General features: G+C 49.4%; 1 protein-coding gene across 1 annotated transcript in view; it reads right to left on the bottom strand.

The window, feature by feature from the left end:
• Window positions 1-16,176: 16,176 nt before the first annotated feature.
• PTMS (parathymosin) overlaps window positions 16,177-19,241 on the bottom strand; it is a 3,471-nt gene continuing 406 nt past the window's right edge. Inside the window, exons 2-5 of the mRNA XM_010567569.1 lie at window positions 18,830-18,901; window positions 17,977-18,058; window positions 17,757-17,821; window positions 16,177-17,152 (exon numbers count right to left, since the gene is read on the bottom strand). Coding sequence (XP_010565871.1) covers window positions 17,102-17,152; window positions 17,757-17,821; window positions 17,977-18,058; window positions 18,830-18,901 — 270 coding nt within the window. The 3' untranslated portion in view covers window positions 16,177-17,101. The remainder of the gene's footprint in view (window positions 17,153-17,756; window positions 17,822-17,976; window positions 18,059-18,829; window positions 18,902-19,241) is intronic.

The raw sequence follows: 19,241 nt of genomic DNA, 5'->3' as shown, positions 1-19,241 counted from the left end.
GTAGAAGACACTTCCCAGCAAGTGCCCTTCATGTTTTTCTTTCATCTCTTCCCTTTTTTGGTTTGATCTTTCCGCCTCTTATAGTTTCTGTCTACTTGTTTCAGGGCTTTTGAGAACACGTTGGTCTTCTTTTTGCTGCTCTTTTGTTGTTGTTGTTGTTTCTTTTTTTTTTTTCCTTCTTTAATCCTTAAAATACGCTGATTTCTTGGCTTTTTCTCATTGGCCAGTTCACAGGCAGCATGAGGAAAGGGTCTGTGGTGAGCTCCAACCAGGGCACGTGTGACCCATCAATCCAGAGTCCAGGGGCAATATGGCACAAAGCTGAGGTGGTCCGAGGAGACAGAGAGGGCCATCCAGGAGAAGCAACCAGCACCGAGAAGAGGGGCGGCATGCTGTGGCACTACAAGGGGTGTCAGGAAGGGACCCTTGCCCGCTGGCAGCGCTGGGGAAAACCCACCCGAGCTCGTGCGCTGAGGGGGCTTGTCCTAGCTCCTGTGTAGCTGCTGAGCTTTGCATAGGACAATACATTTCCATCCGTGTGCCTCATCCTCAGGCCCCTTTTGCCTCAGAGAACCCCCACTGTTGTGGCTCACACTTTCCAGCAACCCACTGGCTCTGACTCTTTTGGACTTAATCAGCCCTTCATGATGGGTGTCAGACACCCAAGCCCCTCGGTGGCTCATCCCCGAGGGCTGGGGCTTTTCCTGGGGGTGAGGGAAGGGAGGTGACTCAGAGCGGCCGCTTCTTCACTGTGGAAGGATCAGCTGGGTGGTGAAGGTGGAGGATAAAAGAGAGCAAGTGGTACGCCTCACTTCAACAGCTCCCTGTTATGGTGACTGCTCTCCTCTCTTTTATCTGGAGGCTCTTCAGCCTCCTGGGGAGTGGGATAGGTGTACAGGAACCTGGTGCGAACTTGTGTGCCTCAATGTCCCCAGGGCAGTGGGGATATTGTAGTGGTCCTTTGCGCCCTCTGTGTTACCCAGCCCATGGGATCTCACGAGAGAGGAAGAGAGGAGAGAAGATGGGTGAGAACTTGTGACGGTTGGCAGGACGTGTTTTTTCCTCCTGTTCAAGAAAAACAGTTTGTGGTGCCCAGTCCAAGCAGAAAGCATCAACCTCTCTTTCCCCTGAATCAGCAGTGCGAGAATGGTGTGAGTGTGTGGGTGAAGATGAGAGACAGAGAAGAGAGATGGAACCGTGGCGGGGAGACACATACGGCTCCGCAGCCCGGTGTCATCTGCTCCCCCTCCTCTGGCTTCGGCCAGGGGACACACCAAGCTCGCTGCTCTCCCCCTCCATCCCGACCCGCTCCGCACTCTTAACCTCGGCGCCCTGGCCCTATTCCCCTCTAGTCCCCAAAACCACCCTTAACTGAATCCCTGCTGTAGAAAACGCTTCTTTCTTGTAAGAACTGGCAAAGGAGAGAGATAGATTTCCATCCTGCTGCTGCTTCCCGAGACGCGGTCACGAGGGACTGATGGAGAGCCCGGGAAAGTGACAGGAGCTGTCTAGCACTGGGAGGGGGCATTTGGGGCCGAGGGGTTATTATGCTGAATGAGCATGTTGTGAAATGAAGGTTCTGGAGGCACTGTTTTACTCAGCACCAGGCTATCTTTAGCAAAGACACCTGTGACGTTTCTCTCTAACGACCCATTTTAAATGCTGACTCCCTTGAATGGCATTTTCGTCATCTCCCAGAACAGGACCCCGCCGCAGAAATAACAATGACGGGAGCAAGATCAGCATAGGGGCATCTTCTCAGAACAGCCTGTGTGGGTCCCTCAGGCGGAGGGGCTGACAGGGACGTGTGGACTCTGGCAGAGCCATGGGGAATGAGGGGCAGGCTACAATGAGAGTAGCCCAGGACTGGGATACAGAAGCCCAGCTCACTAAATACTCCTTTGTCCGTGTTAGGCATTAGCTAGCTTCAGCCAGGTTCCAGACTTACCCACAGCAGTCACCTTGCTCACAACCTTAATACATTGCTCTTCTTGTCTCCTTTGGCACGTCTTATGGGTACAAACTACACTTACCGCGAAAAATAGGAATAGAAAACACTATTCTGCAGTATCATTGAGTTAGTCTTGCTGAAGGAATTTTCCATTGCGTTTCCAGATTTCTGTGACACAATGTTTTTCTCTGAGTGATTCCACTTTCATGTTTTGGTCCTTGCAGCATCAAGTCTGAAGCTAGTCACAATCTTCTGCTTTATGCTGACTTTCTGAGGGGCTCTATAATTTATTTGCAGGCTTTTAACTGACTGAAGAAATTGCGCTGTGACTTGAAGACTGGGTTATCAGCCATGCAACTTGAGATCAGCTGGTTTGGGTGTTCCCGAGATAGAGCGCTCACCAAAAAGACCTCATGTAAAACGTCCTGATTGCTGTTTGCCCAGAGCTAAAGCAAACATAACAAGCAAAAAGAAGTTGCTTACTAATAAGAGATAACTAATAACTTTGTGGCGAGGGACTGTAAACAGAAAGCAGCCGTGCCTGGGGAGACAGAAGGGAAGGTCTGACAGGGGATGTAGGGTGAGCAAAAGCAGCTGGGCAGGTCAGTACTCAACAGGCGCCTGGATGGGCAATGGGCTTTCCAGGGGTGAGACTGGGATTAACTGTGAGACTTCTGACACTGACTGGGAAGCTCAGGGAGCTAAAAGAGATCTAAGCTCAGCTCCAGAAGTGAAGTAGTGGAGCTGCTCTTCTCTGGGTGCTCAGGACAGATGTAGTCGTTCTGGAGTGGGTGCGGACAGACCAAGCAGCAGTACCCTGAACTGAAAAGAGCCGGTGCCCATGGCTTGACAGGCTTTGTGTCAGATGCACAATGTGGAAATGCGTCGAAGTAGGCACCCCTGAGGTAGAGGGATGCAAGCCACTCCTCCTCCACAAAGGGCCATGATGGTTTCTACCAAGGTGCCAACCTGGGATCCATTCTGTAAATGAAATTGCTCAACTTCTCTAAGTCCAGGGTGGGTACCAAATGCGCTTCCTTTCTCACAGGAGGAAGCGGTTGCTCCAGACTTCTGTCCCTCTGCAATGCCTGGAAGCAGCATGTTATCTTCCCATGGCCAGGGTACACCACGTGTCAGAGTGGTCTTGGAGAAGGGACCCATTTACCTGAGGTGACAGATCCCAAAAAGGGGTGAGGAGAAGAGGATTAGAAAAGAGAAAGTTCACAACTCCCAGTAGATCTGGGCAAACCCAAAATGTGCCTCTGCAGAAGTGCTAGGAGGAGGAAGAGTGGCTGGCTGCCTGACCTTTATCGGCAGGCTCTTTTGAAAAGGTCCTTTTTAGAGGATTTGCTGAATGGGCAGTGCCTGTGTCACCACACGTCTCTGATGTGGAGCTGAGGAGAGTCTAGCGGTGGCCTGCTTCCCAGAATCCCATGGGAACACCTTTAGGAAAGCATAGCTTTATGGATTCTGGACAAATATGCAGCTTCTTTCTTTACAGTGCTAAAAGGTGAGTCACCTTTGTATGACAATCCTCAGCAGATAGCTGAATATCCCAGAGAAACCTGAATTAGAAAGTCAGGAACAACATTGGGGGTGCTGACCAAACCTGCAGGCTGCATTTCTGCTAAAAAAACCTAAGTGATTTAATCACTGAAGAGAATCTGCAGCATTCATAGACATATTTGGCAGCTAGCATCTTGTATCTGGCCAGCATCAGCTGTAGAGAAGTGTGGAACTGTTCTCTTTCAAAAGGCCTCCAGATCCTTCCTGGGGGAGAGATGGGATGCTGGAGGATCCTCTTCGGACATCCACAACTACCTGTGGAGATGGTGATGGATATCGGTACCTTGGCCAATATCTAGTTAAGCGATGTCTTTGATGCCACAGGATGTCTTTGATGCCACAGCCTCTGTGTTTTGCAACACAGAGGGTGAGGTGGATCAACTACAAAAATACATGCAGCAAGCTAGGTTACATTTTGACTCACTTCCCAATGCAGCATTCATGCCTTGCTTTTAATCCACTGGAAAAATATTTGATAGCCTCCCAAAGGTCCCAGGGCTGCAGTAAGTTTTCTCAAGAATGAAGAGGTACCCAGGAGCCCAACACATGCAAGGGATGGGAGAAGCATGCCAGCTGTGAGGAGAAAGCTCTCGGTTACAGTGACCTGACACTGAGGTGAAGGAATTGGGCTTTGACCCAATGTGCCATGTGTCGCTGAGTGACTGGGGCTGTAGCAGAATGGTCCTAAAAGATTCCCTTGACTCAGGTATGGGCTGAAAGGAGCTGAGAGGCACTCCGATAGGAGCTGAACCTTGGTCTGAGAGTGGGATTCCCAAAACCTGGTTCTCCCAGGGGTAGCTGGAGAGAAAGAGTCCGACCATCTGCAGGGTCCTTGGGCCCCGGAGCACTGGAAGCTCCAGTGCTGACAGCAGAGCTGGATGACAGACTAGCACTGGACATCAGGGGTAGTCCAGAAAGCAGGCGAGCACTGGCAGAAATGGCCAGCAAACAAGACCTCTGAAAGAGCTGTCAGCACCAAGACTGGTGTCAGGATAGGCTGGGAGGATGATGCTGGACACGTAGTGAAACCTGGGCACCCAGATTTCCTCATCAGATTATACACAAGCCCCTTCCTAGGTGTGGCTCCTTCGGTTTGCCATTCTCCTGACAGTTTTGCAGGCAGACTGTATGACTGATTTTTCCTGAGGGGTGTTTTGGCCTGGGGGATCTCCAGAACAGATGTGGGTTCTGTCTGCTGGTGTAAGACCTTCCAGCAGCAGATCCAGGGGAATATCAATGGTCTCCTGGGTGCCAAGAGGGAGATAGTCTGATCCACATATGCCAGGCTCAGATCCCCACTGCTGCTGTTTCTCTCAACTGACAGATAATACAGCAAGTATCCCCTCAAAGAAAAACTGCCATAGAAGGATGTGCCTTCTGCGCAGGGGGCTCTAATCCTTTCTGTGTCTTACTCTTGGCAGCAGCGTGGGTCTCTCTGACACAGAAGAGGCACCTCAGACATATTTCAGATGCTGGGGGATGAGCATTGCCCAGGGCACAGAGGGGTCTGGCTCCAGGTTTACTTGCATGTGTCCTCGGGAACTGTGAAAAAGTAGGTCTGGTCCATGTGCTGTGTTTTTACAGTGCATCATGGCAGGAGAACATGAGCCCATATCTTACAGTACACTGGAGCTCTGGAAGCTACAGGCAAATACTTATTACTAAAGAATATGTTATTTCTTTCTTAGTGGGAAAGCTAGATATAAAAAAGTAGAGGGTTACTAAAGGAGCTTTTGATGCTATGAGAAATCATTTGCAGAAGAATACAGTCCCTGGGAAGGTTCATGTGGATGATGGCACAGCAAGGAAGGGGAAAGCAGTGCTCCAGAATACTTCTGAAGAGAATGAAGTCTCTGATTTGGTGATCCCCAACCACTTTGCTTTGAACAAAAATTGCTAGGGAGGGAGATGGTGCATTTTTAAACTGAAAGGGCTCATTGTAAATCAAAATGGATTTATTTCTTTACAGTTTAGTTTTCAGCTGGATCAATTCTCTGATGCTCATCAGTGTTGACAAAAGAGAGGCGGCAGGAGAGATGAAAGGGAAGATGGGATTGCCCCTTTCTGCAACACTATTCATTTATGCTGGATTGTGTGACACGCTGCAATTTAGACTGTGGTGGCAGCTGAGCTGTTTTTTCAATTTCCTCTTCATTTGGCACCTCATGGCAGGTAGCAGCCTGCATCGTTTTGTAAGGTAGCTTCTACTGCCCCACTAAGAAAAAAATGCAAACCCAAAGGAACCCACTTGTTGGTCACAGCACCACAGGAAGACTCATGCGGAAAGGGACCTCTGGGGTCTCCACTCCATCCCTCTGCTCCCAGCAGACTCTCAAACTAGGCTGGGTTGCTCAGGGCCTGGCCCAGGCAAATCCTGAGCACCTCCAATTGTGGAGATTCTCCAGCCTCCCTGAAAACCTGTTCCACTGCTGAAGCACCCTCACAGGAGAGGCTTTTCCTTATGTCCCATAGGAAGTTCATTTGTTGCAACCTGTGCTGCTTGTCTTGTGTCCTTTCTCTGTGCCCCTGTGAGAGGAGTCTGGCTCTATCTTCTCTCTAAGCCCCTTTGGGTATCAGCAGGCAGCAGTTAGCTCCCCGGTCTTCTTCAGGCTGAACAAACGCTCCTTGTCATGCGTCATGTCCTCCACCCCACAGACATCTTAGGACCTTTTGCTGGACTTGCTCCAGTGTGTCAACGTCCCACAGTACTGCAGATGTGGCTTTTCACGTGCCATGAAGACAGGATTAATTGCTGCTTGCTGTGTTCTTGCTAATGAAGTCTGGCATTTGACTAGCCTTCAGCACTGCAAAGAGACCCTGCTGGCTCTGGAGGTACCCCTGTTCTCACCATGCTGGAAGATGACTGGCTATCATTATGGCACATACAACAGGCTTTGTCGGTGTAAGGACTGACTCTTATTTACCCTCAAAGAAGGCTGGGACAAAAGAGATGGAACGATTCTTCTGTGTAAAGGGGCTTTAAAGTTCCCAAGAAGGGGTGGGACCTCCCGTGTCATGATGAGGACTGGGAGAGATCTGGGTTCCCAGGACGGAGATCCAACAAACTAAATATTAGGAAGTTCTGCCAGGAGTCTGTCACTGGCGTGCAATTAAGGCCCCATGGGGAAAACATGGGTTTAAGCTCAATTTTTTTGGTTTGGTGCCATTTATAATTTTTCCTGGTTCTAAGAAGTTTTTGTTTGCAGGTGTCAGGTCCCGTTCTCCAGGAGGTGAACAGGCCACGCTGAGCGGCGTTCTCTCCACGGTAACAGGCTTCTCTGCCAGGTTTTTCTCAGAAAGCCACAAAAGACCAAAGGACCGTCTCCAGCTGTATGGTGTGCATGAGAGTAGAAGATAAAGCAGCTAATGCTTTTGTGTCCTGTGTAAATACTTCAGCCCTTTTGTTCATGAGATTAAAGCACCCTAGAAATTCAGACTCTGTGAGCTTCCAGTGCTAGGCTGCCACAGGATTTCTTCAACATCCAACTGCTTTCTGATGTCCATGGCTGTCTTATGCTGCCAGAATGTGGTTAGGAAGGCTTCACAGCTCTGCAGGTGTGACTGTCTCTCCTGGCATGGTGCACACTTCGTATTTGGCGAGGTTAATGGGAAGTAACTGCCTCCTAAGACCCCTGGTAAAATCACACTTAGAATGAAAACATAAGGTTATATGTTGAGGAACAAAGTATGTGGATCACACTTCCAGAACAGAATACAGTATCCTGGGAAGACAAGACCCCAGGGAGGCAGATACATGATCGCATGCTGTATAAAATGCGATCTCAAAGAGCGAACAGATTGTGTTACCTCTGTTTACAGCACAAGTTACTGGAACATGTCCATGATTCAAAAAAGGATGTGGAAAAATGGAGAAGGGTTTAGAAGAGTGGTACAAAAACCCCTGACTTGGCGCCTGGAGATTTTGCTTTCGAATGTACAGAACTTGAGGTGTTTGATCTATTTTACCTAATCTGAAGGAAACCGTGGTGAGCTCAGGAAGCAATTTTACTGCAAACAAAAGGAAATTCGTTTTACGTGCCATAAAGACGGTAGAATTATTGTTAGAGGATGTTGTGGAGACCAGGAGCATAAATGAGTTCAAACAGGGTTTAGGTAATTTGTGGAGGATCAATTCCTCGCTGGCTTTTGAATCTGACGGCCTGGGTATGACTGCCAGCTCAGGATGTCCTTGACTCTTTTTACAGGAAGCTTCTATATGGTGCCTTGGCTCTCGGTGCCTTTCCTTAGGGATCCTGTATTGGCCATAGCAGAGCACTAGGCTAGAGACACCATTGGTACGACCATTTTTAAGCTCACAATCTCTCTCTGATCTATTCGCAATCTATCTTTGACATTTTCTCCCCATGAGGAGAAGATGTGAAATAGAGGCAGGTTCTCTACTCCAACAGAGGAGCATAAGGATGACTAGTGGCTCAAAATTAAACCCAAAATCTGGCTGGAAATGAAGCACATGTTTTTCAGAGCAAGGCTCTGACACGGGAAGAACTCTTGTGGTGGCCTCTTCACCACCTGCAGACTGTTGACGTGAAAAATGGTCGACGGCATCCTCTTGCTCAGCCCTAGGATATGGGGCTCTCTGCAGGAACAAGGCAGTCAAGCCAGCTGATCACCATCATGAGAATAAAACACTATCTATTCATATTTCCCCAGGCTTTTCCCTCACTCACAGCCCTGACTGGAGGGCTTCCCTAAGAGTACATGTGGGCCCTTTTTAAGACTCAGGAAAAAAGCCAGCTGGGCTTGCTCTGCAAGAAAACTCCAGCGCAGGGCTGGGAAACTGCAGAGGAGCATGACTGCTGAGCTGAGGCACATAAGCTACAGGGAAAAGGAAGGAAAAGGCTCCTGGACTCAAACTGAGGTGGTGGTGGCGGCATGTGGGTGTGGGGACTTTCCCCTGAGTTTAGCAGGGACCTGCTGTTTTTTCCCTAGCTACAGGTGGTCAGAGGGCTCACTTGTTCCAGACTTGAAGGAGAGATAGGGGTTTCTCTTTTTTTTGTGGTTTTTTTTTTCTTATTACTATCATTTTCTTCTCTGTGTTGCTTATTAAGTCAAAATAAAAGTCACTCTGAAAGACTGGTAACCTCAAGGGTTCTGTGGGCCCCCTGTCTGAACTGTAAGCTTGTGCAGAGAAAGAAATACGGACAAAATGGTCCAGTCATGAGGCAAGGTAAAGTTCAGAAGCCTTAAGAATGGAAAAGGAGGCTACAGTCAAAATACTGGGTCAGGAGTAGTTACTCAAAAGAAGAAAAAAAAACCCAAACCCAAGACTAACAGCATTTCCTGCTCTGGTCTGTGAAAAACAAATGTTTGGGGTGGATATAAAACCCAGAAAACTCTCAAAGTGAAGGGGTGTGCTCACTGAAGGGTCGGAAGATGATCTGGAAACCTTCCCAGGTGCTTGAGGGTGGGATTCCACCTTGCAGCTGCTCTCATGAGGAACCTGATCCAAGTTTGCCTTCCTGTCTCAATGCCACTGGGAATGACTGCCCCTGGCTACATACTCACCCCCCATGCACAGATTGTGATAATATGGCCCTTCATGGGGCTGTAAGCCAGACCAATGTAACCATTAGGTTTAAAAGGAAGAGGAGAAGAAAAAGTGGGTGTGTAGTTAGGACAGGGAATATTTCAAATTACTTCCATGGCAAGTGCCCACAGGCAGCTGCCCTAGCACAACTGAGCAGATGAGAAACTGTACTGAGGAGTGGAAAGGATAGAAAACTTTTAAAATGCCATTGCTGTCACGTGGAATTACACTCTGGATGGCTGGCTGATATCTGTAAATGGCTCTGGGAGAAGTGGACTATCCAAGCAGTGTCTTAACCCCAGCTGACAGTGCAGCACTGACAGATTTTAAGATACCTGGGGCAGTTGCTGTGGTCACTTGGGGATGTGTGGACCTGCCAGCTAAACCAGAAGTTTGTTTCCCCAAGACAATCCTGCAACTGACAACTCTAAAAGATGTTCTCCAGAAAGTTGCAGTGATCTCAGGTACTGGCTCTGCTGTTGGGCGTCCAATATAGGTTCTTGATAAGCAACTGGAGTTGTAGACAATGAGAAAAATAGGGCCATAACTTCCTAAGGGGGGAAAATCAAACTCCAAAGCTCTATCTAGCAGATGCAATAAGGGAGGGAACGCTACTGGGAAAGGGTCCAGAATCAGCTACAACTGAGAAGGCTGTAAGTGACGTGAATGTATACGTGCCTTTCTAGTGGAGGTCCCCTAGACCTGCCCTGGACTCTCTAGGCAAAGGTCCATTTCTCCTGGAAGCCAGAGAGACACCTGTGCATGTTCAAATCAACCTGCAGACACCCAGGCAAGACAAATCTGATGCTGATTGACCACACAGGGACTCCTCAGTTCTCCAGGTTTGAGTTAGGCCTTTCATAACACCGGTGGTGTGATCTGAGGCATTCCTGGTTTCTCCACTCTGAGAGACAGCTCACGGCATGCTCTGTGCCCGGCATTTTGGGTACAGAGAAACTCAGAAGACTGCTTACCATCTTTTCAGTCAAGTATTTACAGACATGTCAAGTTTGGTGCCACCAGAGGGCTCTTGAGGAGACAGGAAAGCTGTAGACCTACGCTGAAAGGACTCCAGCGATTCCTCTCCCAGTAATAAACCCGTTCGAGAGGATCAAGGACAGCGATACAAGGTCCACCCTCCAAGCTGAGAGAGGTATCCGTTTGAGCTACAGTTGGTTGTGCTGCTTATTCTCCCAGAGTGGTGCTCTTTTTCAGCACAAGCAGCAGTCTTGAAAGAAGAGATTGGGGCTTCGCCTTTGCATCCCAGGTAACGCAGGAGGACTGGGTCTTGCTGGAGTCTTCAGTGATGGGAGCACGTACAGTGCTGAGATGTTCTGCTGTATGGCAATTAGAAAACTGCAGGTGTCACCACTATATCCCAATTCCATGACAGCAGTCTTCCTTCTTGTCTGCAGTCTGGGATCCCATCAGCTCTCTGTAAGCTTTTTACCCTTGGAAGTAAAAGCAAGAGCAGCACTGGGGAATACTGGGCCACCTACAGGAATCCTGCCACAGATGGGAGACCTTAAGTCAGGATTTGATCTGGAAACCCTTTAAAACATAGAGTAACTGAGGTGGAACAGGATCCTCTCCCATTGAGAAACTGCAGTCAACATGGCACACTGTTAGCAGTGCTTTACAAGAATGCTTATTTCTACAGCTATGAAAAGGGATTCACAGACCCTGAAGCAGTCTGTATTTTCTTTAGTTATGATCAAAACCTCATGACTCATTTGAATTACAAGGTTGGCTTTCCCAAACTTCTCTACTGAACCTTCTGTGAAATTTACCTCGTGGAGAACTGGCAAATTCCAAGCTCAAATCTGGGTCTGTATCTACGTTGCTGCTATCCTGGAAGCACAGGAGGTTTGTTGGAGCCATATACGACAGCCTCAGCTGTTTTCAAAACTGGATCTGACATAGGAAAAAATTTTGAAGTACCATTTAAGAAACTGTCCTTCACACAGGAAAACAGCAACTAGCTCTGAGTTTTCAGATGGGACTTCTGGTGTGTTTATGGACGAGCCTAACAGAGCGCTACCTGAGTTCATACTTGTGGAGTGCTGTCCAGCGAAGGCCCTTTTGTGAAGTTATTTGGATGTGCAACAACAGAAAAGCTGCTGAAGGATGCTTCAGGTAAGGGTCTTCAAAAATTTTCATTACAAATTTTTCAGCCTAATAAATGTATCCTAAAATGATGGGTGAATTGCTGTAAGGTCTGGGAAAGTCTAAGATATGGCTCTACCTGAGCTCCTAGAGAGATATTGGCAGACCTACATAATCACAGAGCTCTGGAAGCTGACTATTTTTGCTACATCTTACAGCCTTTACTGGTTTTAGGCTCTTCCATCTTGGATGCATGAAGCCCCAGTAGCATTTCAGACCTAGGGACAAGATTCTTCGTTGCAGGACATGTGGCCAAACACCCTGCCAACATAATGACACTGCTTCATGGATTAGGTGATTGAGAATAAAGCATCTTGAACCCCACTAGGACATTGGAAACGTTCAGCTGGACTTGTTGAGATAAAGTGTTTAAGATAGGCGGTAGAAAATGGGAACAATGTCATTCTAAAAAATGCTGGAGATCTGTAGAATGTGTGGCTCCGACAGCCCCCCGATGACAAGTAGCATCAGCTAGATATCACCCACAGCACATACAAGGGTCGCGTGCTCTTCCAGCTTCTTTAACGGGTGATTTGCAGCAAGTCGCCTAGTCATCTGCCATAGCCTGCCTGCACAGGTACACCTGACAAGGTGTCTGCTCTGATATCCCAGTTCCCTGAAGCTCAGCTAAGGATCTACTGTTGTGCACAGATACTTCCAGCTGCGACTCAGGCTTCCTGAACAGCCTGAGGTGGGAAAGCATTCTCTTCTGTGTCTGACAGAAAATGCCTCCCACAAGAGCGAAGCTGTACCTGATGGCACCACGCTTGGTCCATAAGCCATCTTGTGTGGCTGAGACCCTTGAAGACAAACACCGTGGGTCTCTCCTCCCCCCTGTGACTGACCATGCTTTGCTAAAACCGTAAGAGCTCACCAAGAAACAAACCCCAAACTCATCCACTGGTAGGCAGTGCTCCAGTCCTGTCCATCTGTGATATGTCCCCAGTCTGAGCCCACACATGTAAACACAGACTTCTTCCCTGAGAAAACACACAGACTGGATCAGCCATGAGCGTGTCTGTCTTTGACTCCGCTCTTGAAATAAGGGAGAGAGGTGGGAGGGAAAAGTACACGGGCTTCTTAAGGATCTGGGAAGGCAAGTTGTTTCAGTTTCCCATATGGCGTATGGGAAGCGGCTGAGCAATGTGTCTCCTAACCGGAGGGCCTAAAGAAGCCCCTGATCCCAGAGAAAGAGGTGGGGGAGAGAAGTAATTCATCTTCACTATTTTTTTTAAGCTAATATGACAGGGTGATTATGGACTTTCCTGAAGCAAGCAGGGTTTTCCTCCCAGACCAGCAGTGGCTGGAGGGCTCACTTTTTCCAGGTCTGAAGGAGGGTTCACGATTCTGCCCGTGCAATGGTTTTGATTATGCTGGTCTTGCTTCATTTATTGGCTCAAAACTGGTGTGAAAGACCAAAGAGGCTGGGCGGAGGGAATAATTTGCCTAAGGGGGAAATGAGGAGGTGACAGCTCTAAGGTGCAAAGAGCATTCGTTTCTGGGCTCAGCACTTCAAAATACCTTCAGACTCAGTTCAAACTTTCCATGGCAGGCCTCTGTTTCTTCATATATCACAGAAAGATGTAGATGGGAAGGCACCTCTGGGGATCTCTAGCCCAACGCCCTTGGCTGCAGCAGAGCTGACTCCAAAGCTAGGTCAGGTTGCTCTGCCTAACCAGAAGCGTCAACTGGTTTTATTCCATCAACGGGGAGTTCAGCTGCCTCCTCTCGTGCTCGCCATCTGCAGCTCACCGCCGCAGCCGTGGCTGTTCTCTTCAGGAGGCCGTGCCTGCGCCGCCACCCGACGAGGAGCAGCTCGCATCCCACCAGTGCTGTCCTGGCAGGCTTGGCACCCCCCACCACAGCCACAGCCTTCAGGGGGCGAGCTGGCCGCCCCGGTGGCTCCAGGTCCCAACCGTCCAGTGATCCCTCCTGGTCACTCGCTCATCCGAGCTGGGACAGGGACCCAGCTAAGACCTGGTAGGCGGCTCTACCTGCTCTTTGCGCTGGCGTCTGCATTTGCTTTTCTAAACCACAGAAAAGGGCCGTCAGAAGCAGAAATTGTCGCTTTAGAGAGAATTCCAGCAGAGCCTGCAAGAGCATGACTGCGCTGCCTCCACAAGACTCTCGAAGCAAGCAGCCCCGGGGCAGGATGAGAAAGAAGGAAATCTCCAGTGCTACTCAGCTGACAGGACCAGAGCTGCTAGAAGCTTGGAGCAGGTGCCATCGGAAGCAAGGAAGGGATCATGAGCACCAGAAATGTTGCTTAGGAAGGGCCTCCTGACACCAAAACCTCGCCCAGGTGGAACCACTGAGAACTTTGCTGCGTGCTTATTGCAACCTAAGGTCTGGTCTACAGTCACGCTTGACCCCATGGTAAGCCCTGATGAAAAGACAGTTGGGTTCAGCCAGTATGCACTTCTGTGCAGACAGTCTCTTGCAGCTTCATGCCAGCATGCACTGACTTCTAGTGTAGCTCGTAGCAGAACTGGTAGCGTTCGGGGAGTTCTGCCCCCAGCTGATGAGGTTAACAGATGGTCACAGGAATCGAATTAGATGAGCGGAGAATTAGCACAGAGCCAAGGTGAATAGGGGCCCTGAATGGTATCATTACTTCTGAGGAATCACCGGTGAAGATGGGCTTTGTTCTTACCTTGATGATACCAGCACAACACCATTGATCTCACTGTGGAAGAAGAATTAGACTGAATGATAAAAAGCACCTTCAAGTTTGGATGCAAATCAAGCACACAGGCAGGCTTGAGATGAACTGCAGTGCAGAATGCTGTATCCTCAACTTTTTCTGGAAATCTACGTAACTTCTTGCTGTGATCGCCTTGTCAGCTAAAATACCACCAGATACAGCACGGATCTTTGCAGGTCTAAGGAAAGGGAAGAAACCGTGCAGCTTCCCATTGTGTTATCTGTAGCCCTCAACTCAAGTCAGTGATGGTGTCCTGCAGGTCACCCGGATGAAAAAATACCAAAGCAAATATTCTTCTAACTGTTTCTGCATCTGTAGCTGTATCTTCTAACTCTGCATAGATGATGACAAAGGTGTTCAATAAATCTGAGTAAGACAGAAGAACTAGCAGAAGCTGTGGAGTGAAGGGGTCCATAGAGACATGGGGAACCTGGCTGGCAGCCCTTTGTCACTTCCTTCTGTCCTGCAGTGTTTCGCTCAGAGGAGATGAGGGATGGCTGCTCACATTGCTAGTGCTGGCCTAACGATCGGGTGCTGCCTCACCTCCTTCTGGGTGACCGGCTGGATAGAGCCAGAGGTACTGGTGTTGCATCCACACAGAAAGCAGAGATGGCATTATCTCATTGGCAAGTACATTCTTCACTACACATGGTCAGGCACTGCTGCAGTGGTGGGGATGAAGCGTGAAAACTGTAGTCAGCCTCTGCAGAGACTGTATCATCCGCTAATAACTTATCTTCGGTACCGAACAGTAAAAGATGACTGCTCAGCAGAAAGTTTGGGGGAGTCCTGAGGACTTGCTCCAGTGTGAAAGTATCATCTTGAACAGAAACCAGAATCCATCGTTTTTCAAAACGGAGCAATAGTAGGAATACAAAATTGCAGAAGCGCGGCTAGAAGATAGGTGCAGGTTGAAGCAGCGCATTGATCGCACTGCCCAAGGCGGGCAGGAGCAGGGGAAGGCGCTGCAAGTCAGTCCCAGGCAGCAGCTACCTGCTTTTGAAACGCTGGTCACGGGGGGACGGCACCCTAACCGGCCGTGGCTCCAGCGGCCGAGGGAGCTCCGCGGAGCGGGACGGGGCCGCGGCGAACGCGGCAGAGAGGGCACGGCTGCAACGACTGCGCTGCAAAGGACCCCGAAGGCAGAGCCCAGCGCGCGGCTCCAGCTGGAGACGGGGATGTCCCAGGACCTGTTTGAACCAGGCCCGTCGCCGCTGGAGGAGAAGGACCCAAATCCCCTCCTTGACACTGAGATGGAAAGGAGTGAAGGGGCCGGGGTGGGAGCGCCAGGGCTGTGGTGGCCCTCGGACCGAGATGGGTCCAGACCCAGCAGAGGGTCCACCAGAAAATGGGTTCTGGGGCAGCGGTGCACCCGCACCCCGCAGTGCTGTGAGATCCCACCGGGCAGGCACGTGCCCCCAGAGACCTCCGTAGGTGGGAAGGGGCTTGGCAGCATCTGCGTCCTTTGCACCACGCTTGTGTCCCTCTGCGCCCCGGGGCCGGTCCTGCAGCCAAACGGAGACATTTGGAGAAAACGACAGTCGACGCTTTGCCCCTCCAGAGACAAGCAACTGTTGGCGCTCCTGGCATCCGATCTCTTGCTGCAGTCGGACAAGCACAAAGCCACTGATGCTCAGACAAAAGTTGGTATTATTTACAGCTCCCAGTCTCGGTGGCTCATTGCGCGATTGCCAAAGTACGAGTTTAAAAAGGAAGAACCGCTAACAGCAGCTTTCAAGGTCTGCAGATAAAAAAAGACAAATGCTTGACCGGTCTCTCCCAGGCAGCTGGTGGGACAAAGAACTGAAGCTCTCGCCTCTTAAAACGCTTCCCCGTTGCTGCGGCTGATGCTGCGCGGGCCGTGCCTGAAGCCGGCCAGGGCAGGGGGGCCGTAGAGCAGCACTTGGCCATGTCTAACCACCGCGGCTCAGGTTCCCTCTCTTGAACCTCCGTCACCTGGTGCCGAGGCCCCATTTCAGCTTCGAGGGCTTCACGACAGCCCCGGAGCTTTACGTTGCGTTTGTGCCGTGCCCTCGCCTGGCAGAGGGAACAGGACCCAGGCACCCCGGTCTGCAGCACGCGGGGGACATTTGAATAACTAAGACAGGTCTTTTGACTAACTTAGGGTTCCCCTCTCTACCCGCTGCCGGTCAAGCCACCCTGCCTTTCTGCAAACTAACTTCTACCGATCCGATCGGAACATAACCTAAGATGTACAGACACAACCATCCACACAAGCTGTTTGAAATATTTTTAAACGCTTTTATTTACAGTGCTAGTTGAAAACAATATATATATTTATATCTATCATCCTCGTGATGTCTGTGCCATAGAAAATGCCGTGGCTATATTGCCTTTAATTTACAAAAATGGTCACCAGAAAATCTGAAGGGGAAAAAATGGAAATCAGAGTTTGGTCCCCAATTGTTTCTCTCTTGATTTGTTTTTAAAAAAGCCTCCAAATTAAAAAAATACACAGTTCAGATGAAGTTTGTATATAAAAACAACCCTTCTGAAAAATTCATGAGGGCCAGCTTGCTGTCATGTAAACTTGACCAAAAAAAAAAAAAGAAAGCTTAAAATAAATTCTGTCTCCGTATGTGGCTTAATAGAACCATTATTTGCTTGTAATATTCTTTTTCTTCATCTCTCGGGGTTCAGTGGGAAAGCAGATGAGAGGAGGCCTAGGACTGGAAAACGCACCATGAGATCTGTGCCCGCAGCCTCCTGGACTCAGGGAGGACAATCTGACAGCAAGTCTGGGGAGCAGAAGCTGTCAAGAATCTCAGTCGTACTAGTGACAAAAAAAGGAGGGCGAGTGAAAAGGGAAGGAGAGGTGCTTGCCACGTGAGAAGCCTGGCACATGGGCCTGGCAAGTTTACGTACTGGGCCCCAGGAAAACGATGAGATTCTTGAGGGAGGAGGATCATTTTTAAGTGGGGCACAGCTGAAGGGATGTGGGGGACTGGAACAATTTCAGCTGGGGAATGTCACAGATGGGCTAGGTCTTCGGGTGAGGAGGAAACTGCTGTCTTCCCTGTTTGAGAGCATTTCTAATCTTTCCTCATCTGAGATTGTGTGAAGCCAGAGGCTAACGGACAGTGCAAGCACAGGCTGGAATGGAGGAGGAGAGATGGACGGAACAGAGGAGATGGGAGGGGAGGACTCAAGCTGAAGAACCGTTTTCTGTCTTCTGTCTCTTTGGATCCACTTCATCCTACGTAGGACAGAGAGAGGAAAAAAAAAAGGAGTTACCATCAGTCACCACACCGAGGCATGTCATTTCTCCACAAAATTCTTACTGCTGTTCCTTCCTCCATATGGAAATCTGTTTGGCCCGCCCTAAATCCACTCCTCTTTAAAGCACCCTTGAGTGCCTGACACAACTGTTCTGTTGATGCTCACGGTTAAGACGGGGACAGCTCCATTTGGAGGGATACCCGCGCTGTTACTTTTGGGAGGTCTAAGAAGCCCAGGCTCACATCGCTTCAGACACACCCCAAGATCCACCCTTGCAAGTCCATCTGCTGGCCTGAAGCCCAGAAGTCACGGGTGTTTGAGGGGTCATCACCCAGCACAACCTCAAGCACCTTGAATCTCAAACACCCAGCACCGTGACTGCTAGTGGAAGGACCGGGATCCTACAAGGAGTCTACAGGGGTTCATTATCCCCTTGCCACATCAGATTGGTTTACCCATCTGCTGCTGAAGCAATGAGACCCAAGGCCAATTTGAGATGCTCAGCAGCGGCATCCGCATGGATTTGATCAGCAGGTAACCTAGTTCCTTCTCGCTGCCAGTACTCTCACACTATCACTCACCTCTTCCTCCTCTGCAGATCGTTTTTCTGCATGACCATCCTGCTCTTGCCCATTCTCGTCTCCTTCTAAGCACAAGCAAGAGAGGAAATCGCAGATTAATTGAAGTAGCATTTAAGGGAATGTAATCTCACAGTCAGAGGGCTCAGAGAAGGAATCTCCCTCCATAATCTGTTCCCCGCAGCCTGATTCCCCCCACCCTGCCTATACCAATTATTCCTACCTTCATCCTCATCACCACCTTCTTCTTCATCCACATCATCAGGATTCTCTTCCTCATCCTCTTCAGCTCCATTTTCCTCATCCTGAATGATAGAAATTGGGCAGAGCAGAAATGGGCATCAGGATGACGTTTCCATATGCTCTTTGCTGCAAGTGCAAGACCAATCTCCACAGCTCCAGCCACTTCAGGCTCCAGTCTCAGATGTGCATCGAGTGACCTCTGCACTGTTACTCAGACACCGTTCTTCCCACCATCCCAGCTGAAACCCTCCTCCCAACTGGCCTTCTTTACAAACCCAATCCTTCCAGTCCCTCCCCACCAATATGACCCCCCTTGACTTCCACAAGCTTACATCCCGACAAGCTGCTGCCATCCCATCCCAACAATCAGAACATCTCTCTGGTTACAGGCTAATGACTTAGCCTATGCTCGTAGTACATCTGCTTCCAGATCCCTTCTGACCTTCATCTGTCTGTGCACTTCGTCACTGCTCCTCCCCCCCACCTTCTTCAACTTATACCGCTGACGGACCTCAGGATACTTCAGTGAGCGCAAGACCATGTCTCCTGTGCCACCTTCTCCTAACTCCTACTTGATCTTGTCTCCATTCCCTTCTGTGAGCTTTTTTCTTCTCGCTGAGCCATGCTGACTACGCCAAGTCCTTCAAGGCTCATTCTCCACAATTATCCTATAGCTCGCTCTTCATTTGCCCCTCTCCTTTATGAGCTCCCTCGGCCTGCCCTCTTTCTTAATCTCCCGCATTCCCTTCGTATTCATTACCCAAAGCGAGCCAGGCTAACCACCTCTTATAAAACCCTCCCTGACGCCTCCAAATCCCTCAGAAGGGCCTCACCTCTACTACCTCCTTCTTCTTTTCTTTGTGGACTGTTTTCTCCTCAAGTTTTTCCTTCTTTTCTTTCATTTCCTACACACGAGATGAGAAAAAACCATTCCGGTGGTCAGCGGCAAGAAAATAAAAAAGACGGGGATGCTTAAACAAAGAGGGTTTAGAGGAAATGCAGAGTTAACGGTGAGGAGAGAAAACGTATTAGGCGTTAAATCTGCCCGCCCTGACAAAGGAAAAAAAAAGCAACGAAAACGCGTCAGAGCTACTTTTAGACCGCGCGCATGTGGAAACCAGAAGTACGGAAGAGTTTTAATGGTGGGGTGTTTTTTGTTTTTTTTTTTTTTAAAGAACCTTGTCCGTAAGATCGAGGCGTTTCCGGCCCTTCCCCCCCCTCTCCCCCCCCCCTCCGCAGGACCCG

Source organism: Haliaeetus leucocephalus, unplaced genomic scaffold (assembly GCF_000737465.1).
Source record: "Haliaeetus leucocephalus isolate CR32 unplaced genomic scaffold, Haliaeetus_leucocephalus-4.0 Scaffold228, whole genome shotgun sequence".
Lineage (NCBI taxonomy): Eukaryota > Metazoa > Chordata > Aves > Accipitriformes > Accipitridae > Haliaeetus > Haliaeetus leucocephalus.
This window is presented reverse-complemented; position numbering and strand designations above follow the sequence as displayed.